At 35.0% G+C, this 24,871-nt stretch overlaps 1 protein-coding gene across 1 annotated transcript in view; it reads right to left on the minus strand.

The window, feature by feature from the left end:
• Positions 1-520: 520 nt before the first annotated feature.
• The window catches only part of VTA1 (vesicle trafficking 1), a 38,717-nt gene continuing 14,366 nt past the window's right edge, over positions 521-24,871 (minus strand). The window contains exons 3-8 of the mRNA XM_027454429.3: positions 22,247-22,374; positions 21,516-21,591; positions 15,086-15,197; positions 8,816-8,989; positions 7,627-7,707; positions 521-1,654 (exon numbers count right to left, since the gene is read on the minus strand). Coding sequence (XP_027310230.1) covers positions 1,509-1,654; positions 7,627-7,707; positions 8,816-8,989; positions 15,086-15,197; positions 21,516-21,591; positions 22,247-22,374 — 717 coding nt within the window. The 3' untranslated portion in view covers positions 521-1,508. The remainder of the gene's footprint in view (positions 1,655-7,626; positions 7,708-8,815; positions 8,990-15,085; positions 15,198-21,515; positions 21,592-22,246; positions 22,375-24,871) is intronic.

The raw sequence follows: 24,871 nt of genomic DNA on the forward strand, positions 1-24,871 counted from the left end.
AATTTACTTTAGGCATCAGTTTGGACAATAAATACCAAACATTAGCAGCTTAAATATGTGGCTTCAAACAAAGTTTGGTGAACTGTTGTAAAACTCCTACATTAAAAAATAAATGATTCTAGCCATTAAATCTTGCTTAATGATACATTACTAAGTTTCATACTACCCTTTTCAAACTTGTTGTCAAATAGGTCTGCACTCAAAATGATACCACCAGTGACATTTCAATGCATGCTTATGTGTGTTTTTTTTTTTCCCCCACCTTTTTGCTTTGAGTATCAGACTTATTTCAGACACTGAAAAAACAGTGTAGTTACAAAGAATATGTATATTTGATCTGGCAGGCTGGAAAGAAAGATGTTAAAAGTTATTACATAAATCGCACGTGCTTTGTGGTGTACTCAATTACTATGTCACACTGGTTAAAAGACTACTTATTCTTTCTTTCAAAGAGCATGGATGAATTTTTAACAATCAAGAGCTCTAGAATTGCAAGGGTACACTTTATAAAGACTCAAAATTCCATTTCCAAGATATTTTAATTAATTCCCAAGTCCAAATAGTCTCCACAACAAAGCAGACAGGAAGAATATTAGCTAGAAATACAAAGTTCTATAGCATTAGTACCAGAGATGAACCTGAACTGCTTTAATGGTTGAAGAACTGGTCTTTGATTCAGCCTATTAAAGAGATGGAACAACCAGGAAGTAAATCTCCCTAAAAGGTCACATTGTTTAGAATCTCTGCCTCTGGTTTCAGCCTCATCTCTGATAACTATTAGTACTTTCTCTAATTATCCATACATAAAGAAAATTGTTAAGTGTTCATGTAAAAGGAGCAAGAACCAATGATCAAGACTACATATAGCAGCCCATGCAGTTGTAAGGAGTTTGTTTGGAACACTATCAAAATTATTTGCTCTGATGTATGAATAGATGCTTTTCCTGCACGTTTTAAAATTAAATACAAACATCCTCAAGACTCTCTTAACTTTATGTTTCAGATAATACCCAAATAACTTAGATATAGAAAAAAGTCCTTCCCAATGTTTGTCAGTCTTCTCACATGCTCTCATTTCAGGAGGAAGCCCTGAATTTAGTTACCATTTTAAAGCTATTAAAGTTATCAAATAATTGTTTGAAATAATAAAATCAGCCAGAATTTTAACAGAGCATTCTTATGTTTAAGCTTTTAACAGATTCAGCATTTTTCCATTTTGATAATCTAAATATTGAAACATGAATTCTTACTCTTGAGCAGTGTCCACAGTACTTCTGTATTTTGCTTACAACAAACCACCGCATTCATATGTTTCTAGCTCCACAATTTGTAAAATGAAAACAGAGATTCCTACTGTACTCTTAACTGCTAATCTGACACCGAAACAGTGATTTCATTGTCACAGGTGATGGAATTGAGAACTTCTTTATATTTCCACTCCCCTAATAGGTACAGTAATAAGCTGTTAGTTCTTTAGGCAAATGACATTAATCTGTTGAATAAAGGCTTCATTCTCTGCCCGTAATCAATAACTTGAGGGCCTTCTGTAGATTCTGCACAGCAGTGCTCACATCTTCATATTGCAAAGCACTGCCAGCATATTTGCAGTATTTCTGAGCTCTGGCAAAGTCCTCTGGTGTCAAGTGGACTTCCCCTGCAAAAATATAATTATTAACAAGTTACAAAAAGGGATATCTGAATGACACTCCCCTCTACTTGATTTCTATGTTTTACTTATATTTGCAGTAATATTACAAAGATCAGGCTGATATCCGTGGTAATATTACAAAGATGAGACCATGGTCTTCTGTTCACTCTTCTTTCCATTCATAGAAAGCTTAACTTCTTTGCTGCTGGCATTTGAAAAAGTATAAAAGAACCTTTCAAAACACTGTTTTTTATATGACCCAGTGCCTTTCACGGGTAAGTCAATACCTTTGAGAAAGATCTGCTCTTCATCTAAGGCAGCAAAAGAGAGCATTTTAACAATAAGCTAGCTGTAATCATATCACAACCTGCAAGAGAAAAGGAATGTTTTTTGTGCTTACAGTATAATTACTTTGCTCTCTTCTTCAGGAATAATAAAATCAGTTAGAAACTGTTCACTCTCAACTGGACTAACTGTTTAAGATTTAGAAGTATTTCTAATTGGGATGTTTCTGCACATATTTCTGTTTTTCTAAGTAATGTTTATATTTCAAATTTTATGTAAGGTGACCGCAAATGATAGTTTCATTAAATTACCCCATTTTTTTCATATTGGAGAACTCTAGCAAAAATATTCTCATAATAAAGTATAAAACAATTGTCACTTATTAATCAGTGTATTTCCTTGACATAAGGTCCAACATAATGACGTCTAATGCTCACACACATGCATTCAACATTCTATAAAGTATAGTGGAGACTTAAGCCTTAACTAGAAAACATTTAGTATGTAATCACTGATGTGTGCATAACATAAAGCACAGTTATGTTAGTATCCCACCTTCCACCCATGAATTCACTGGGAGTTTAAAGGCTAATTCCATGCCACTCCAATAATTTCTGGATAAATTATAGTCTTTACTCAAGTACTTCAGAACGACTTAATTTGTAAAAGACAATTTTTATGAACACAGATAAGTAATTATATGAAATAGTAGAAACTAACAGACATTTATTTAGTAGGTTTCCTACACTGCATTTTATAAGCAATAAAGAGATTTCATAGACTGTGAACAAATGAATTTTTAAAAGCAAATATACTTAAATGCATTTTACAGGGTACAATTTGAGTTAGCTGGATCAATTTCTTTCAAAATAAAGCTCTACTGTTGACAATACTGTGAGAATGTTTACTAAAGAATCTCAGTTCTTATCAAAAAATGTCTACTATATTTGCTTTTCCTTTCCCCAATCTTATTATTAAGAACAGTTCTTGAACAAATAAAGTGGAAAACCTGGGAATATAAAAACTAGACTGATTTTCTGGTTTTCAAAACAACCTTACCTGAATAAAAAGCATGAGGGTAATTGCTTTTAAGATTAATTTTATCCATTTTCAAAATACACTCTAGAACTTTATTTTCCCTTCAATAAATAAATCTAACCACAAAATAACTTTTCAGTACTGAGGCGCGTGACAATTTGCTGGCCTTGTTTACACTGCAATGTATATTAGTTTACTGTTGAATAAGTGAAACCACATTAAAATCTCTTAAAATACACAAACATGAGTAAATATGTGTGAGGGAGTGCATAAACATAAGCATATGCTTAAGTTATTTTGCAACCTAAATAAAGTCACAGACTAAAAGCAGATGGGGTAAATCTGTGACCACATTACTGAACATCTTTAAGAAATTTGAAAGACCAAGTTCTCCTCAAAGTGGCTTTATGCTATGATGCCAAAAGAAACTACAAAATGATTCTTTAAAACCTGGCCAAGGCATCAGTCCACTATTCAGCTAACTTACTGGAAGGAAGCCTAAATTCACCAGTCTAATCTTATTTTTACAGTATGAGCCCTATTAATGTTTTGCTGGCATAAAGCCTTATTTATTATGAAATCTACTTTAGATGCTATTATGACATAACTTGAGGGGAAAAAAATAACAATTTTAAATTTATAAACCAAAGTTTACACAGTAAGGGTGTTGCTCTTTTGATGTGTTCAGTGGGCTCAACTCCTATTGAAGTCAGCAATTCACAATGGACAAGCAGAATAGAAACAGAGCAGCTGTGTTGTAAAGTTTTCAAAATAATGTGAAATTTAGCTATAATGTCTGTGTATATATATGTGTGTGTGTGATACATATGTGTGTATATATATATATATATATATTATACATACATATAAAATGTACTCACATCAAGAGTGTCACCTCAAAAGTTGGTAACTAACTTCAATTTATACTTTCTAAGGTTTAATTAAGCAACTTTGCAGAAAAGGAAGGACCTGCAGGTCTTGGTGGACACCAAGATGATTGTGAGATGACAACGTGGCCTTGCAGGAAAGAGAGCGAATGGTATCTTGAGCTGCCTTAGAAGAAACACTGGCAGCAGGTGATCCTTTGCCTCTACTCAGCACTGGTGAGGCTACACATGGAGTACTGTGTCCAGTTACTGGGCTCACCAGAACAAAAAGAGCTAGTGCAAAGTCCAGAGAAGGGTCATGAAGATGATTATGGGACTGGAGCATCTCTCATATGAGGAAAGGCTGAAAGAGATGCAACTCTTCAGCCCACAGAAAGTTCTTGAAGATCTCTGAAGGAAATCGGGAAGGAAGGTGGAGCCACATGCTCTTTTGGTGATGTCCAGTGACTAGACAAGAGGCACAAACTGAAACATGGGAGGTTCCATATGGAAATCAGGAAATGCTTTTTTGACTGTGAAGGTGACTGAGCACTGGAACACGTTGCCCAGAGCAGTTGTGGAATCTCCCTCCCTTGAGATATTCAAAAGCCGTCTGGACATGGTCCTGAGCAACTGGCTCTAGGTGTCTCTCCTTGAGTGGGGGGGTGGGACCAGATGAACTCCAGAGGTCACTTCCAACCTCAACCAGTCCGTGATTCTGAGCTCTAAAATTACTAACAATATTGAGATGGGAAAAAGTATACTGAAACACACCACTCCTACGTTCATCTGAAATTATTAGTAGTTATATTTATTACTGAAATGTGGCAGACATGGAATCCACAACTAATGTCAAAAAGCATCATTCTTTTAAGAGAATGATAAAATAAAAAAAAAAAACAAAAGATGATTAGACTGGTGATGCCAAATATCATGTTAAGAAAACAGTTTTAGAATAAAATGTGTATTTTACATATGCATATATATATATGTATATATGCCTCTCCTTGATATCCTTTTATATTTGTCAGATGTTCTTCCTTTTTTATGAAATTGCCCAAATACAAGGCAGATGATTTAAGAACAGTATAATAAAACCAGTGCAAATTGGTATATAAAAATGGAAATGGCAAAGAATAAAAATGCTTTTTAAGCCAGATGGTTCCCCTCCTTCCCCTCCCCCCCATTAAAGCAGTTATGACATTCAGGATACAATTCCTTTAAGATTTTTTTCTTAAGATCGTAAAAACATATGAAATGTGAAATTATTATTTTTATTTTCTGTGTGGAAAAACAAACATTATTATGAATGAACTAGAATGAACAAATGGTTTCTCTATACTATGCCACCTGTGGAGGGGAACATATGGTAATGTAAGAACATTTTATAAAAACTCAGTGTAATATAGCTATGAATGAATTTAGTGTTAGCAAAATCTAGAGGTAATAAAATTTTTAAACACCCTACCATCAGAGAAGTACATGAACTCACTATACAAAGTTGCTATATAGCTCTACATTCTGCTAGTAGACATTAAGCAACGCTTAATTGCATATACTTTGACACTTTCAAAAGCCAATGTTCAACTCTGAAACCTGTTCCCATAGGACAGGACAATTACTGAAGGTCTCGTGCTCACTAAAATCAAAGGACTACTCTTATTTTAACTAAATTTTCTTTTGATGAATATTCCAGTCTTCTCCACCAAAAGTTTATTTCCCATCATAGCATTAATCAAATTGCTTCTCCCATGTAATGGGAAGCAAAGAAAATATATAATTTATTTTAAAAATATACATTTGATCTTACTACCACAAAGAGTCTTGCAGGAATATGTGGAATATCCTGTTTGGCTATGTCTCTACTAGTACATTAAACAGTGCCAGGGAATGTGTCTCAACACTTAAACTTGACTGTCTACACTGTCAAAACTACTGGAACAGATTGCAGTATGGTTTTAGCCCATGACAACTACCATTTTCCCAAACAATTCCTGGGCACGATTCGTGGTTAGAGCAAGCTAAAGACCATTGGCAGCCATAATGAACTAACTTGTTTAAAAGGTTTAAAAGTTTAATAGTATGGATGTGAGCAGTTCTGTGCCAGCTGTTCTCAGTGTCAAACAAATATTTACAGGCATATTTACTCGTATAGACACAGACATTGTGTCTAAATCATGGAGTAAGTGTACTCCACACTAAGCTAGCTGTATGAATCTGCTGGAAAGCTATACCAATCCCTCTTTTCCCTCCCACAGGAAACTTCAGTTCCATAGGAACAGAGCATACCAAGACTTAACCTCAATATGCAGTCAGAATATATAGCCTGAATATATTTTGTGACTCAGAAACTGGGGAGGGCTCCTGGGTCCCACAGCTTAGTATGTATGTTGTGAAATACAGCCATTTCCTAATTTACCTACAGGACAAGGCTATTCCACAGCACAGTACTGGAGGTATAAAAAGGAATCCTCAGCAGTCTAGGGAGAATGAAAATGTTATTCTGACTAGCTGAAGGGAGAATGTTTTGGGTAATGATCACGCATGTATGGCAGGATGATGATAAGATAAGGACCAATGCTTTTGACTTCTCATATGCATACAAAGAAAATGTTACTGTACTTCTACTGACTGACATGTCCTATACATCCTCTCAAGCTCCTGCATGACAGCTTATTTTCTAAGTTTTCAGCTAAGTTTTCAGTTGTAGCTACCGAAACTTATAATAGCCGCCAAACTGCAAAACCATCACTCAGATTAAATGGTTCAGTGACAGGTTGGACTTTTTTTTCCCAGTAAGAGATAACTGTAATAAGAGATGTTTTATTAATATGCCAGACAGAAAAATTAGGATGCACCTTTTGTTCTTCAAGGGAACACTAGAAATAGATTTGTAACTATCAAAGATGATTTTTATGATTTTTCTTTTTAAGACATCATTGACAAAATTGGCTTCTTAATATATTACGATGGACACATTCTTCAGGATTCTTATTACAATAGACTAGAATCAAGCTAAACACTGAATTTCTATTATAGTATTCCACTGATTAAAAATGCTTTTTCAGTAAAACTTATTTTAAAACAGAAGTAGGACCGGTGACATTTTAGAAGATAAAAGCCTTGACTAAATGGTAAATCAAAATAACATCACTAGCAGTGGTTCCTTATTATTATTTCATTTAATACAGGCACTACTTACAATCAACAAACACTGCTGGCATGGAACACAACTATGCTGCAACAGAAAACATCACTGGAATGTGTTTCTTGATTATTTCTTGAAATGAATAAGTAACTTACAGACTAAGCCCAAAGAAGAAATTTTAGGGAAAGGGAATGTGTGTTAATTACCGAAAACAGAATTTAGAAAGGCTATCAGGAATACAGACTTTGCTGAGTATACCAGAACCTCATCTGAGAAACAGCTATGGAAAAGCTTTAATACAAAGCTAGCTCGCTGGCTAAAAATAATAACAATAATTAAAAATAAAAATCACACATTAAAAAACCTAGACAACACTAAGCATACACTATAGGAAAGATTTCAGTAACTATTAAACTTGCAGCAACACGATGTTGATGATGTCCATTCTTTTTAAAGTCTGTGAATTTATAGCGTTCTGATAATAGTTATAATTATTACAGTATTCTTCTAATGGTAATGATTACTTCTCAAACTTCTTCCTTAAGTGCTGCAAATTAAGCTATGAGGAAGCTGCAGGGGACAGGGAGAAACACACAGGACAGCACATCCATATGTGGACAATAAAAATGCCACCACCTTACCTGCAGACTGAGCACTGTAAAGGGCAGGATCTACTAAAGGAATATTCTGAGGAGCAGGTTGAATGGTATTACTTGTCACTCCTGCGAATCAATGCAAACAATTGGAATTGGGTTATTTTTGTTTATAGACTTCCACCTCAGATTAGGAATGTTTTATTAAATAATACTGAAGAATTTACAGTCTCATTTTATCACTACAGTACTTCACAGAATTTTAAATTTCAAGCATTAAACGAATTCAGAAAATACTAGTCCAAAAGACACCGTCTACCCTATTGTATCGAGGAAAATCTGCTAAGGAAGAGTATGAGTAAACTTTTTACATGGAAGCTTATACTTTGCCTCCTCACATTAGAGTCTCTATTTTTAAAGCCCCACGTCTGCCATCTAACACTTGCAAGCTGTGCCCTTCCTAATTCCTTTGAAAACAGTTGGTGAGAATAAATAAGATAGATTTGAAAGGGAAACGCTGATGGTAGAAGAAACAGCACAGTGGGGTTAAAACTAAGTAATACACACAATTCATGTACTCCAACAAGCTACGTATTCTATAATTTTCAGTTCTAGCAAAAACATAGAGCTAAACATTTACCTAGTCTGAATATAAAAAAATAACACAAGCACCCCTGCCTCACCACCCCAACTATCTGAAGGATTTCCCCTTGATAAAGCTGAAAAAAGAGCATCCTGAATTTTCACAGATTGTTTCAGAGAAACATTCTTAAAATAAGAAAGTAAAAGAAGGGGAGGGGATGTGTGAGAAAAACATCTCATATGTTGCCTAATATAAAAATACATCTGAACAATCAAATGATCATCAGGATTGAAGACAAGCTTCTCACTTGGTAGCCTTATATAAAACTATAAAAAAGGCAAAAGGAAGTGGAAAAGTTGTGAGTTCACAAATAATCCAAAAATACTACTTTTTTTTTCTTTTTTCTTTTTAATGCAGCTATTGGGAAGTACTTCACATTTTTAAGAACTTAGTTTTGATCCAAAAATTACAGAGAATAAGAAGGATGTAGGAGCCAATATATTTAGCAGTATTTTTCCTATGGTATTATTACAGCTTAAATACATAACACATCTAAATGATTTTTCTTTACATTTAAATGGAGGCCTATCCTAGCTAATCATAGAATTTGCTCCTTAATAAAGGTATGTTTTTTTGCATGTGATTGTGATATACCTGTGTTATGAGGTACTTCAGCTGGAGTATTGGCTGGCGCATGGGCACCTGGTGGTATATGTATGCCAGTGAAATTAGTAGTTGGTGTGTTATTCGCTTCATATGTAGATGATGATGTTGGTTGAGTTGTTCCACTATGGAGAGATGACGACCCTGCTTCTTCTCTTTCAAGATCTGTTAATACAACACAAAATAGGAATTACTCTTTTGTAAAACACACTTGAAAAGTTAAGTGTTTCTTTTAAAATCTCTTATCAACTTTTCTTTGTAGAAAAAGTGCTACCACCATATTGTGATACAGAGCATTTAAACAAAACCACTTACTGCTGATTTTAACGAAGTTAAAAAAGCAACATAACACAGGATAAAGATCTAGAAACTCTCACACTCTCAAAGATTTCTTCTGTTTAAATTAATGAATCATTTCAGTACCGGTTGGAATCAATCTTCCATGTACTACTTTTATACTTCCTTGTCAACTGATGCAGTTACTCCATCATAGGAGGCCACCGGATTGGTGAGGCATGAGTTGCCCTTGGTGAAGCTGTGCTGTCTCCAATCACCTCTTCATGTGCCTTAACATTGCCTCCAGGAGGATCTGTTTCGTGATCTTCCCAAGCAGAGAGGTGATGCTCTCTGGTCTGTAATTCCCCAGGTCTTCCTTTCTACCCTTTTTAAAAATGGGACTGATGTTTCCCTTTTTCCAGTCACTGGGGACTTTGCCTGACTGCCATCATATACGATGGAGAGAGGCTTGGTAACTACATCAATCAGCTCACTCAGGACCTCAGGACCTGGGATGCATGGCACTGGGCCCCATAGGCTTTTCAATTTCATTAGGTGGTCTCAAACCTGCTCTTTGCTTATAGTGGAAAGGACTTCGCTCCCCCCGCCCCTGCCTGAAGGTTCAGGGAAATGAGAGTCATGACAAGCTTCACTGCCAGTGACATCAAAGGCAAAGAACTTGTTGAGTACCTTAGCATTCGCCATGTTAAATTCCATCCATGCCTTGGCTTTCTTGATTTCATCTTTACACATCCAGATAGTATCCCCGCACTCTCCCTGACCACATGTCCTTACCTCCACTGCCTGTGCATTTCCTTCTTGCACCTCAGTTTGACCTTTCTGGAGGTCAAAAAAGTTGAAAGGGGCAACTGCACCTCAGTTGGTCCTTTCTCAGCCATGACAGTTTCCTGCCTTCCCTGCTTGATTTCTTGCCCATAAGGATGGAGAGCTCTTGCACCCTGAGAAAAGTGTCCTTGAAGAGCTGCCAGCTCTGATCTGTTCCTCTGTCCCTACATAGAGCATCCTGGAGGATCTTATCCACTAGGTTTTTAAACAGCTGGAATTTTGGTCTTCTGTTCAGGATATTGACTTTGCTCTTTGTGAGGCCCATATTCCTTGACATCACAAACTCAACCAGGACGTGGTCACTGCCTCCAAACTTAATCTGTTTCATGAGTTTATCCACATTGGTGAGCACCAGATGAGCTTCTTTACAGGAGTGACTAATTAATGGTTTCTAGGCACTCCCGTAGAAGTGTAATGCTACGCAACAATTGTTCATTCCCATCACTTCCTAATTTCCTTGTCCAGGAACACCTAATTGCAATGGTAGTCCTTTTCTCCCTATCCCTCCTGGTTCTCTGTCCCAACTTACCCTCTCCCTGCCATACCTCTCCCTCAGTTTGGACTCTGCCTTTGAATCTGGAAGTTTTTTTCTGTGCCAAGCCAGTATGGAGAATACATGAAGCTTCCTGCTCTTAATTGCCAGTTTCCCACCCACAGCAGCTCTGAGATACAACTGTAGAAGCAGGAAACTCCCCTCAGCCTTAGGATTCTCCATTACATGAAACCTTTAGGGAATTCAGCTGTAAAATTCTAGCAAGCTCAAGAATTTGCAAACTGCAATTTCTCAAAGGTACAAAACTTGGGCCAAACAGTCAGATTTTCTTAGAGACAGGAAAAGCCCATCCCTGGGAACTAGGGAAAGAAAAAACATCAACTAATCTTCTGCCAACTCCCTACTCCAAGTTTCAAGCCCTTGCTGTCCATCTCTTTCTCTCTGATCTCTTTTCAGAAACAATTCTGACTAAAATTAATAAAATGAAAAAAACTAAAACAAACAAAAAAACCCATCAACTATAAAGAGCTATGGCCATAGAAAATAGGAACTCAAATGGTTAAAAGTCCAGCAATGTTAGAAAGAAGCCAGAAGAAGAGTGTTGGCCACCCTTAACAGCAGTCCGTGTAAGAGGCAAATTCACAGGAGGGCAATATACTTTTATGCAGGCACAAAGAGATCAAGCTCAACTGTTTGCTCGTTATGCGATTGGCAAATGTTAAACTGTATTAAACATAAAAGTAGCTTTGTTTAAATTAACGCTTATTAGGTGTTTACAGTAGCCAAGTGTCAACAAAGCATACTAAGTATTCTTACTGCAAAGTAAATATTTAAAATTTTATTAAATCAAAGATTAAATATTAAGACTACGTTGAGATATGTGCTTGCAGTATTCCTGAAGAGTTTTAATAGTAGTGGTAAATAAAAGGATTTCAGGCTGCTGGAAAAGTTTAATTCAACAAACTGTTTTATAGTTCTGTGATTAAAATATCCATAAGATTATTGAGAAATACATACTTTTCAGGGAATGAATGCTAAAAAATTAAAGACTTCATTTCTCATAAAGCAGTAATTACTCCAGAAATTTGAAAGACCTTTAAGTTTACTGAAATACTGTAAAAAGAAGCCTGTAAAAAGAGTAATATTAACATTCATTTTTATCTCCAGCCGAGTTTCTTGTCTTGGAGCCTCCTAAGCCTTTGTGCTATAATCTTGTTGAATGGATCAAATCGGCTCTTTAGATTTTCCTCAGAAGCTGCAGTAGTATGGCTATCACCAGCTATCTATTTTGCTCTTTGCTTATTTTTTTTTATTGAAGGTAAGACTTTCTGGAATAAGGCTGATACCAAGCATTGGTGCTAAAACCATGTGTCCAAAAGATACTTTTATATAAATAAAGGATTCTCAAGGCTTAACAGTACTCCTTGTTAACCACCTAGATTACATCTACTAAGTTTCTGGTAAAACAGGATGTTAGTGATTTTGAGATAAACCCTAACACACAGAAATGAGCAGATGCTTGACATGTAGAACTGTAACAAACCTCAGGAAGTTGACTTTTATGAATTGATATGAATTGTGCCAGAAGTTGCAGCAAACAATGTTTAACATTCTCAGGAAATCTTTGGTGAAAGCAATGCATTCTGCATCACTTTACAACTATCATCTAAACTAAATCATATTTTTATTATCTGGCAACATGCACGTGCAACAAGTAACTTTGATCAAGACACTTACAGATCTAAAATTAGCCTTAGTAAAACACCATTAACATTAATAGTCGCTTTTTAAAAATTGCTATAGGAAGTTTTGAAACCACATGGACAGCAAAATCCATGAATTCATAAGTTCCAAAAATCTGTAAAGTGACTTCCTTCTAGAGTCTATGGGTTGACTGGGTAAGGTATGTAACAACCTACATTATCACTACAAATGGGTGCATGCTTTATATCAGAATACTGCATACAAATGTTTTCCCAATATTAACTTGATCACAATGTCTTTTTAACATTACAAAGTATTATGCATTAAGATGTCAAGGAAAAACAAGAAACAGTGTATGGAAATGTACTGTCTAGCGTAAGGAAGTGGCAAACATAACTGAAATTCAACAGCCCAGAAGACTAGATTGAAAATTAGCATAATTTTTAAGGAGTCCAGAGATTTAAAAAGATAGTATTTTGGTCATCATCTTATAATTTTAATGTAAGAAAAAAATTAAAGTCTTTCCTACCTTGAGTTGCTAGAGAGAAGGCAAGGTTCTATTGGAACACTGCTTATTTTATATATATATATTTATGTATACATATATATTATATATTTTTTCCACCCCAGCATTGAGAAATAAACTATAAAAAAAAATCCACTGACAGCTCACATACTGATCTTTCAGCTAGTTGGGACTATAAATGTTTCTTGGAACTCTGCAATATAAATGTAGAATATTTGTTATATATTGCAATGAAAGTAGTGACAATACATTTTACTGTAGCTACACTGTGATTATTCAAGAACTTTTTCCCATCTGAAATTATACTTTTAATTTTTCCATTAGTATTAAAACTTGTTGGATGACCTGGGGCTACTACTAAGTGACCTTTATGTGTACTCTACAACTTGTATTCCAAATGCATTAATAAATAATGCATGTCACTTTAAAGTTTCCATAGTGGCAACTTGACAAAAGCATCCATAAATCCAACAGCAGAACCGCATAAAGCATGTCTATGTTACTGTAAAAACATCTCTAAGAGTTACAGTATAGTTTTCAAGGAAAATAACACTTTGGAAAAAAATGGTAATTTGTCAAGCTACAGAGACCTAGTTTCACTCTGTTTAAACAGACATTTTCCACTTGCAAGGGAAGGAAGAGAATGAGCAAGCAGAAAGGAATGGGGAAGGTCCAGTTGTACATTCAAACAATGTTTCTTTTCTTCTTATGATGCACAAAGAAGAACTGACACTTCTTTATTAAACTGTATCTTCCAGTAAAATATAATTTCCAATTTTTTTTTGCCTTTGTTTAGAATTCATTTTGTATCAGGAGAACTTTGTAAATATTCCTATAGCTATGCGCCCAATCACTAAAGAATATTAATCTAAAGCTATAAACATTTAATTGGGCCATAATTAATGACATAATTCATAACATTCACTCAAAGATTTTTTTCCTCACATCTTCTTCATTGAATTCCTATCAAACTGGTGTAATTTGACTTAAAGATGTGGCAACACTTGCAGCTGGAGTTGCAACATAATTCTCTCATTGCAGCTGTACCAGTAGTTAAAAAACTGCCTTGAAAAAGATCATATGTTGAAAAAAAAAAGTTTGAAAATGCTTTAATTGAAATACAGCTGTTCTAAGACTCAGGCATATTACAGTGGGTAAGATAGCTGTTCTAATGATGTAGGGCATCTTTTGGTAAGCAAATCAAGAAGAATGAAACAGTAGCTTGGAAATCACACTAACATACACATTACTTGCTCACAACTACTTGAACTTCAACTGAATGGCTGAGGTTGGAAAGAACATCTTGAGATTATCGATTCCAACCCCCTGTTCCAACAGGGTCATTTAGAGGAGGCTGCCCAGGATTGCGTCCAGCCAGATTTTGAAAATTTTCAAGGACAGAGATGCTACAGTCTCTTTGATCTTCTACCAGCATTTGATCAGATTCATGATGAACATTATTTTTTCCCCTAATAATTAATCAGCATTTTCCTTATTGCAACCTGTCTTGACTTTCTCTACACTTTCCCATGAGGTAGTTTAAAACAGCATTAAGAACTCTGTTTAGACTTCTCTTCTAAAGACTGAAGAAACCTGCTTAACTCCTTGTATGTCATATTCTCCAGTTCACATTTGAAAGACAATAGAAAGAAACCTCCTACCTCAAGTGACACACTACATTCTAGCAACGGTGAGCTTGGAGGGAGTAGACTGCCTATCTTTTTTCTATTTTGCTCACTGTCAGATAAAGGTGGTAAGCTAAATAAGTCACTGTTTTCATTCAAGCTGCTTTGTCGTTTTTATCTTCTCCTGTATATTTAAATTCTGATAAAGAATCAGCTAGTGGCTGCCAATTGGAATACGATGCTATACCTTCTTGGAAGGGACAACCAGTCTGTAAAGAGTAGGTCATGCTCATCCTCTTTACTCACAGACAAATAGGAAAGAAGCTTCAAAGTGTGGATTGCATGACAAAAATTTGAGAACTGGAAGAAACGCCAGTTTTCTAATGTTTTGACGTGTATAAAACAAAACCAATGTAAAGATGATTACAAGTCTATTTAGAACATATTTGGAGTTACAGGTTCAGATTTCAAAATCTACCAAAGATCCAGGTACAGAGCCCAGACGTGAATGAATAACAAATAAATATTTAAGTGTGTGTGTACACATGACATATAGATCATCTGTACCAATCAAAACTTTATTTACCAGTTCACTAAGTCCCATTTCATGTTTATCTCCACTCTGGCAGAAAGAAAAAAAAAACACAACACTGGATAAATCAACCAAATACTGAAAGTCCAATTAAAAGAGAAGATGACAAGAGAATGTAGAAAAGGGTTCATCATGAATGCAACTCTGCACAGGGAAGCTATGCTTCCTGTGGATGCTCATAGAAAAATGCAATACATACCAAAGCTCTCTCCTTCCATTCCAATAGGTCCAGGCTGAGGAGTCTCTCCATTCTTTAAGCAGTTATGAATGTATGCTGCCTTCCACCTGGCATACTTTCTGTGCTGAACATTCTGAGGAAGGTAAAAGGCCAGCTATTTTAACCACTCACTTCTGTGAATTAATGCATTCAAGAAAGAAACATAAGTAGGTTTTCCACCCTGACAAGAGATTTCTAAGCTGCTATTGTTTGACATTCATTTAAAGATAAGGCATGTGAATTTAATCAGTGAATAAAAAAATATAAAAAGAACTCTAACAGGATCTCAGCATGAAATGAAAATGGAGAGATCTTCAATTAGTGCAGCATGTCAGGAAAAGGAAAAGGAAACAGTTATACAAAGACTATCTACTGTGAAAGACAGACCACCATGTAATTACTGATGTGAAATAATAAAGAAAACTTCCTTAGATGATTATTTACTTCAGATTAAAAAATCTGAAACAATGCTACTCTTTCTGATCAAGAATATTATATTTTTTTTCATTACATTATTTTAAATTACAAATAGGTATTTAAAAGCATGAATAGAGAAAGGGTGGTGTAGTTGTGGATTAATGCGTGAGATATTCTAGACAAAATGTTGTAATTTTGTATCTTTACAACATTGCTTAAAATTAGATAAAGCACTTTAGCAATATATAAACTAACTGCAAAGAGACGGCTTATCATAATAATGACTTTAAATAAAACAATATTGCAAGGTCAATAGTTCAGTTATTTGTAACATGAGTATTTCTCAAAAAAAAATTACTATATTGGTACTCAATTTCACTTTTGCCAATTCTTATCTTGTGAAGCAGTATATTTATGAAATAATAAAAGTGAGAAGCCAATCTGCTACTTGCCTTTCTGATTCTACCTCCATGGTTTGAACATTAAAAAATCTGGTAGTAGCCAGATTTTAGTATTTTAAATTATTTTAAAGAAAACAAATAGTTTACAGTATTTTCAAGAAAACAAATATTTTTCACTATTTTCAGTTTCTGGAAAAAAAAACAAAACAAAACAATGAGGAGAAGCATTTCACTTGGGTTTTCAGAGATTATTCTCTTAATGGGGTGGAACACGAGTGACAAATAAATGTCAGAATCTCACCTAGTTTGAGGTTTTCCATTTCATTTTCAAAAATATACTTTACTTTTTTAACATGTCAAAACACGACAAGAGGATTGGCCATTTCATATTTCCTGGGGTTGCTATGCTAGATTTTTTTAACAATTGAGAACTCTTTCTGGATTATGAGAAATCTTAAACTGATTATTCAAATCAACTACTCTGTCAAAAGTTGTAACAGTAGCAACCAGTCACAGGTTCTGACAATTACAGGCTAATATATTTTATGGGATATAACTGAATGTAAACAGAGGTGAGAAGTGTGGAAGGATGAATGGAATAATTTAGCCATATGAACAATGCAGGTTGATAGTGTGCCTCATACCAACAGTAACATCTGCAAGGCACTATTGAACTCAAATTTCCACAGTAACAATCACAGGTAGAGTCATTTGGAAACACGCAGACACATTAATTTCTCTTTAAAAGTCCTGACTGAAATTACATCCGAAGTAAGAAAATTAGTAAACTGAAATGACAGATTTTACTTTACAAAGTCTACTGCACTATTACCTATGAAGGGAGAGAGAGCTATAGCATACTGGATAACTCCAGCAAGCTCCCTTGTTATCCACCAGAACGCTTATGCAGCTTAGTAGAAAGATATGCCCTTTTGTTTTTGCAGATGAAATGATCTCCAAAATAGCATACCCTGATGGCAAATCTTTAAAAATGCGTTCACTATACCTCAGAAAGGAAAAGCACAACTAGAAAGTATGACTTTCTGTTATATACTTCCTTTGAATCATCTTTCCTGGCCAGGTAGTGTCGCAGATTAAATTCTTTCATCATTCACAAATACTCAGGAAGCCACCAAATGCAGAATTATGTATCCAGAACATTGTGCAATTCTTAACGGCCTGTACATCTCTCTTCTGTTTTCAATACACTGAAATTATTTCTTGATAACGTGTTCTATAAACATTATTATAGGGGTGTGGAAATGCTGTTGTACTTGGTGCCCGTGTTAAGGTTTTGGCAGCTGGGGGATCATCTTTGAGAAGAGGCCATGGGCTGCCTCATGCCAGACCAATTCAGAACAGCTGAGCCTACAAGCCACAGGCACAGCACCTTTAGGACAATGTATTTAATGAAGGGCAAAAAAGCCCAAAGCTAAACCCAAAGAAGAGGGAACAATCAGAGTGAGAAACAGCAGGGGGAACACCTAGGTCAGAGAAGGAGGAAGAGAAGGTGTTGCTCCAAGCACTATAGCAGGTATCCTCTGCTGCCTGTAGAGAGGACGGTGTCAGAGTAGAGATTCACACTGCAGCCTATGGAGGACAGGGGAAAAGCCCATGGAACAAGGGAAATGTGAGAGGGAAGGAAAAGCAGAGAGGAATCAGCACATACTGACCATAACCTGCCTTATCCACCTCTGCAGTATTCAGGGCAGAGCAGAAGAGGAGTAGAGTGAAAACATACATTAAAGCCTGGGAAAGTAGGGATGAAAGGGATTGTTTTAATGTTTCTCACTACCTGAATTTATTTCATCTGGCAATAAATTAAATTAGTTTTCTTCAAGTCTAGCCTGTTTCTCTCATGGTAAGCTATCTCCCTGTTTCATCTCAACCCACAAGCTTTCTCACCCTATTTTCTCCATCACTACTGTGAAGAAGAGGCATTGAGCAAGTGGTTGAGTTGGAGTTACACTGTTAACTAAGGTTAAGAACACCACAGCTGTACAGATGTAGTTTTCACTTATGTTTTACCTTTAAAATTATATATGAAAAGTTATTAATAGACTGAAATAGGAATACAAAAAAAACCAAAACAATCAAAACACTCCAAAGACCAATATAAAACACTGCAAAGCATACCAGACAAGGGATTAGATTATACTTTAGGATCTCAGGAATTAGATACCATTTTCTTCCCTGGAATCTGCTTTCCTTTGTATAGGTCTGAAACCAGATTATCTATTTTCTGTTCTTTTATTTAATGGCCATTAAGTAACCATAAAATTCAACTGCAACAGTATACTTGTTGATGATCTTAAAGAAGTTATTGAGCAACACTGCACAAAATGATCGATACAGAGGTTTTGAAAAAACAGTTGAAAAGCTAAACTATATTGGAATTCTATCCTACTTTTTCAATATTGAATACAACATTTTCAGCAGCATTTCTTGAAAATTAACTTTACATTTTTAATAAAGAGTTGTAATGTTACACTACAAAATATTTGACAAAGTTCAGTAATCTGTATTAAATACCAAAAGGACGTTCTAAAGATAATTTACCTAAAGAAATTTAACTGGAGTGTTCTGCCATACTGATGCAGTAAGACAGAATTCTTCAAGATTCACAGTTATGGGCTAGCAAAAACTCTTCCAAACCCCATTACAATTTTTTAACACTCCTTTGAAACAACCTGAAGTTTACAGAAAACTTCCCTGAAAAAGTAAAAATTGCGTTTCTCAGAAACTGTGAATGCTTTATTTAAATACAGTCTGTGAATGTTTTAAATACAGTCAACTAATTAGTTTTCAGTGGATGCTTTTCAGGAGCACACGAAACACTGACATGCCCACTAATAATTTATCTGAGATTTAAATTAGTCAAAGTTATTTCCATAAGCTTTCTCCAAAATGAATAGAAGAAAATACCTAATTAATGGAAAGAACAGCTAGGGACATTTTGGACAGCCCACAATCACTGACTAAAATTAGTATTTTGGTAATGAACATTTCAGTTAAAGAAACATTAAAAAAAAGCATAATCTGGATTTTTTTTTTATTTAAAGGCTTTTTTTTTTTTTTCTGGCAGTGATAGCAAGGCAATTTGAAGAATCTATAAAAGATCACAAAATTTATAGGCAAGTAAGTGAACCCTGTTTGACACATTATTATGCACCTAAATGCGTAACTATAACGCCTGAACCCAGATGTTGCTTTTAGTCTATTTTCAATGTGAATGTCTGTTTCTTTTCAGGCTGCCCTCTGAACAGCTTTACTGAGGTAAAGGAAAATAACTCTATTACCACACAACTTCTTACCGATCCCATATGAGCTGTGTAAAACATGTCTTCTAGAGAACCCTTTTGTCTAGCTCTAATGCTGAGATACGGAATATCCAGTGTTTCCTTTAATATAATCCATTCCTACTAACCTATAATCAACCACTTGACAGTTAGAAACATACACATTATTTAGAATACTGAATTTCTGATTTTAGGTGTCAAGTATCTGCTTTCTATGCCTTTTGCTGTTGATTTAAAAGCATTTTAATAGTCAACTTTCCATACATGTGAAGGCAATTACCTACTGAAAAGAAACATGGACGGTCTGAATAGTAAGAAAGGGTAGAAAAGTTAGATATCTTGCTATATAACCAGCAGTCAGACCAAGACTTCCTTCAGGCTAAAAGAGGCTTTTGAAAAAATCTAAGACAGTCACATCACACTTGTTCCACCATTCCTTCATGTGACACTGGATAAGGAAAATGGTGAAACTTAATGATGCTAACCAGAAGTGCAAGCCTTTTACTATATTTCTTGTACACACTCTTTTAATGTCTTCACTAATTAAACAATCAAAATGAGATAATTCTTCTTTCTAATTACAAAGCACTTCTGTACTTTCAACATCAATGAAAAAAACAGCATTCAGAAGTAAACATATCACTCCTAGCATTCCATTTCATTAACATGTTATTGTTTTTTCCTATATACACGAAGGATTTTTTCAGGACTTCTGGAAGCTTGCTGAGTATTGGTAATGCACTGGATTCCTACAGTCAAAGGTGAGTGTCTTTTCGGTCCATTATATTACTCACTCTCTGGCTCTAGGGACTGTTATTATTTCATACCATAAAGGACGTGAGTGTGCAGAGCAGCCAGTTTAAACAGAACACATGAAACAACACTCGTACTTGTTGCACTTGATAGATGAAAAATTTAGATTAGTATATTCTCGGGTTATAGAAGATGTAGAAGGTGTAGAATCGTGAAAGAACATTTATGTAAGTGTCCCCCTTCTTGCGCAACAACTCTATGATTAATATGAACGTGAAGCACACCACCACCAAAACTATTCTTTTACTTTCCTTCCAATGTTTACAAATGAAAGTAGCCACAGTTACTGCATTTTAAACGTAACAAATATGCCTGCAGATGAAAAATGTTTATCAGACCTGAAATCTACATACAGAATGTCTAGTTTGTGTATTCCTAATATGGCATGGAGTAGTTTGGGACCAATATAACCACAGATTTACATGATCAGTCCTTGCTGATTTTGTCACAAATTTAGTATCACTGCCGTTTCTTATTTAAGGCATTTCAATCTTCCTTTAACAGCCTTTGAAACTTGCCTTCACCAGTCAGTATCATTTTTCTATATTTTTTTCTTTGTCAGAAGTTATCAACTATACCATTACATTTCCAAAGTGAGTTTATCATTCAATTAAAACTGAAGTGTTCATTCCTAAACAAGAAGTGCTTCCCAGAACAAGAAATACATTAAGAGTAAAGTATCTTCTCCACCATACTGGAGAGTAACTCTCCTGTGTGGCATGAATAACAGATAGCTGACTATACACCTAATTTAAAAGTTTTCTTTAAAAAAGACCAAAAGCTTGTTTTGGTATACCTTAATAAAATCATGATTTTGTTCAGCCAGTTCTGGAAAACTTGGTTGATTGCACATAATCTGCCATAAAGAATGCTACAATGTGTCTGTGTTAGTTACTTTGGTAGACAGTTTTTAAAAATAAAATATTCATTTCCAAATGGTCATACAGCAAGCCTTTTTTTTTTTTTAAAGTAAATTCATATCCTTTCAACTTAATATATCACCTTGTAAAGGTGAGATTTGTTGTGACAACAAAGATATCCATCGTAACTAAAGGTGTATATAATTCCAACTCAAATGTTAGCACTGAAGTTCTTGCAGGGTGAGAAATAGGAAGATGGAAAAAGCCAAGAGCCTTGCATCATTCTCATTTGCTTGATATAACACTGCTGTTCCTCAGTAAAAATCTGACTTTGAAATTCTAACTGAATACTTGTTAAGTCTTGCCTATTTGCTAAGTCATCTTATAGCAGATATCTAGTATTTCACATTATTTCTATTGCTAATGTTTATCTAATATTTTACATAAAATTTGAAATGGCTATCACAATTCCTTACAATTTAGTGACGTGTATTTGACTACACAATTAGAACCTATGTTATTTGAAGCTTGTATTCAAAGCTATATTAAAAAAAAATTGCAGAACTGGAACAGTAACTTGCAACTCTGCTACAAAAAGCAATCATACATCCTTACCACTTACCTCTTCAGAGAGCTCCCCAAATACTGTCAGAACGTCTATCAGGAGGCTTGCAGTATAAAAGGACTTTATCATGTTTCTATTAAAAAAAAGAAAAGAAAACACTTTGCTAACTTGGCAATGTCATCCTCCTAGGATCGTGTTTTAACGATTTAGATTACACTGTCTTGTTTCAAACAAATCTCCCCTCATTTCTTCTTTTAATCTGATGCTACAGAACTTCACAATGTTAAAATTCAGGTACGTATTGACTAATACCATGCATACTATGCAGAAAGTCTTCAATATTTTTTCAAGCAGAACATGTGTTCTACACTTAGTTTCTAGTTTGGAATGTTCAATACAGGACACCGGACATCCTGTACTATCTTTAAAGGGCCCAGCCAAATCATTATCGTGCTGTAGCAGTCTCTGTAAATCAAGCAACATCATGCATCATCACAACAATTTTGATATCACTGGACAGTAAAAAATATAATATGCATGACGGCAAGTTCAGTATTAGTCTGAGCAGGCTAATTAGAAGGCTTGACAGAAGGTGAGCAACCACTTAGAGAGCACAAGATGGAATATACCAGTGAAGTTAGACACAGAAATAGTAACACTTGGAGTTTTCTGGAAGATGAATGCATTAAAGCACAATTCCTGCTTATAGTCAAACTGAAAAGAGTTTAAAATTCAAATTTTCTGACCAGTATCTTAATTCAGACGACAAAGCAAAGACTTTCACCTACTTATGAAACTGCCCAGCTCTGTCTTCATTGTCTGCATACAAAAACATCTTCAAAGCATAATTCTCCACATGAGCAGAACCAACAATATCCTGAGTAATTGCTTCATTATCACCAAATTGCTTTTTCATCTGAAAAAAAAAGTTGAAAAAAATATATTCATTACCTTATTAGACCCTAGAACTTCAATCTAATTCAAACACAAGAAGCAGCTGCTGATTTAGACAAACCTGAGTACAATTTAAAAAAGAAACCATATGCACTTTGATTATTTTTTCAAATCTCTACCTTCTAACATAACAAACACTAAAAGCAGCATGCCAGAGAGAAGATACACTCTTTTTGAGAGAGAATTGTTAAGAATAAGTAGATCTTAATAATTTCTTCTAGTAGAAAATACTTTTTAAAGAAAAATCACCTTAAAAACAAACACAAAAACATACAACTGTAATATTCTGAAGGAATATCTGCAGATATTTTCCCCTTTTTATCCAAAAGACAAAGCACTCTGAAGCATGCACTGCAATTCAACACAGCTCAATTGATAAAGTATTGCATACATTATTAAGGTACTGTAGATCAGAGTGATTAAGCATCTTCTTTCTTATAATGTATTTCACTGCAATGCATTACATCTTTCACCAAGTTTGAGCCCCACCTTAACTGGTCTAGTGACCTATGGATTTACTGGAGTTTTCAGTCTAAGCAGTGTACTGCAATTGAAAGACCTCTTTTCAAAGATGCTGGAGTACAAGAATCCTCGGGTTTCCTAATAAAAATCAGTAAAGCAAATAATCCACTAACAGTTACAACAGGTGGACTTACAGCTTCTGAATAGGCTTACTGTTTGCACATAAGGAAATCTCAGGTTATCCTTAGAGAACAAAAACAGGAACACGGCATGATACTAACCTGCAGCCTTTATTTTGCCAAAAGATTTCAAACCAGCATCTGAATGGCTGTTATTTTTCACTTTGAATGTGTGAGGAAAATTTAATCACGCAAGCTACATTTCCATAATATTTTTTACTTTGCTGCCAACTTTTTAATACACAGAATATTTTTTTAAAAATGATTTCAGTAGTGAAAAATAAACTTTCTAAATAGTACTTCAAATCTGCAGACTTGTCAAACTCCTACATATTTTTCAAAAAGTATTCATTTTACAAGTTATGACACACATGAAAAACAAAGTTATACTTTGTAAACTGCAAGATATACATCTGAAATGAAATACTGAAGTTCACAGAGAAATCAAATTGCTAATATGTATTTTACCAGCCTATATGCATACCTTACACTTGGAAAATAATTTATTGCCATACTTAATCTAGTGTTCAATAGAGATAATTTCAAATGCACAAACGGCACTCAGATACATAAGCTCCTCAAAAATTCAAGTTAACCAAGTTATTTACTTCTGAAATTATCCTTCAAACATCTGAATTTGTGATTCAGTACAGTAGTGCCATTTTTTAAAACTGTGATTCATAATTTGACCCCAAAATCAAGCAAAATAGCTACTTATTGAAACAACAAAACAACACAATCATATATAAAAATATTTCTGACTGAAACAAGCATATTATATCTAAAATCACTGTATTTAATTAATTACACATACTTGAAATAGTATGAAATTGCCTGCAAATTAACACATTTGGTAATTTCGAGATAAACCTATATTGATTTGTTCTTTGCTAATAAAAAATTCAGGATCACGTGTAAATTTCTGTCTTAACCTCTAAAATAATTGCGGCGAACCACAGAAAGCTGTGTGAACCATATAGCACAGACCTGTAACACTCCTTTGTGCCCCCTGGTGGTACGGGTAGACTGACAATGTTTGCTATTAAATTACTGCAGAGGTATTCACACACCAACTGACCAATACACTCAAGCTTCCTAGCCCTCAAATACTGTATTACACCTGCTTAGCACTCTCTCCAGTCTTCCACCACCTGGCTACATAAAAGGAATTTTGATACCCTAGCATCAGTTGTCACAGAGAGAATCTTAAACTGACAGATTAACCTGTGGGTTTTGCTGGTTTCCTATTTTTTCCAAATTTGAAACAAAAGGGGTAACTGCACACTACAGACAGATTACTGCAGTACCACAAGGGATCCAATACACCTTCAAGAATCCTTACGGAATGAAGGTGAACACCTTTCAGAGATCATAGAATTTTATCTTATTTTATATTTATCATAGAATTTAAATCTTATCCCATGCTACCTCTTCCCTTTTCAGCATGAGAACCGGACCCACTAACGATGTCAAAAATTGATGCAATAACACACCAAGTCACTGTACACAAGATTTTCCATTGCTAAAAAAAATCAGTAATGAAACATAACATGAACAACAAGGTATGAATACAAGGCAAATGGTTCAAGTCTTATTTTTTCCCTTGAAGAAATGAAGGCTGTTACATTATTTTCACACCAATTCTTCGGGTATTTCTATGGTTAGTTTGTGGATGGAATCATTAACACTGAACACAAAAAGAAGTGCCACTTCATTTTTCAGTGTTACTTTCTGCTTCCAAATGAGCACTTAAACCTTAAAATCCATGCTCTACTTCCTCCCAGGCTACTGAAAACTACTCTACAGAACAGGAACACA

The sequence above is a fragment of the Anas platyrhynchos genome, chromosome 3 (genome assembly GCF_047663525.1).
Source record: "Anas platyrhynchos isolate ZD024472 breed Pekin duck chromosome 3, IASCAAS_PekinDuck_T2T, whole genome shotgun sequence".
In the NCBI taxonomy this organism is placed as follows: domain Eukaryota; kingdom Metazoa; phylum Chordata; class Aves; order Anseriformes; family Anatidae; genus Anas; species Anas platyrhynchos.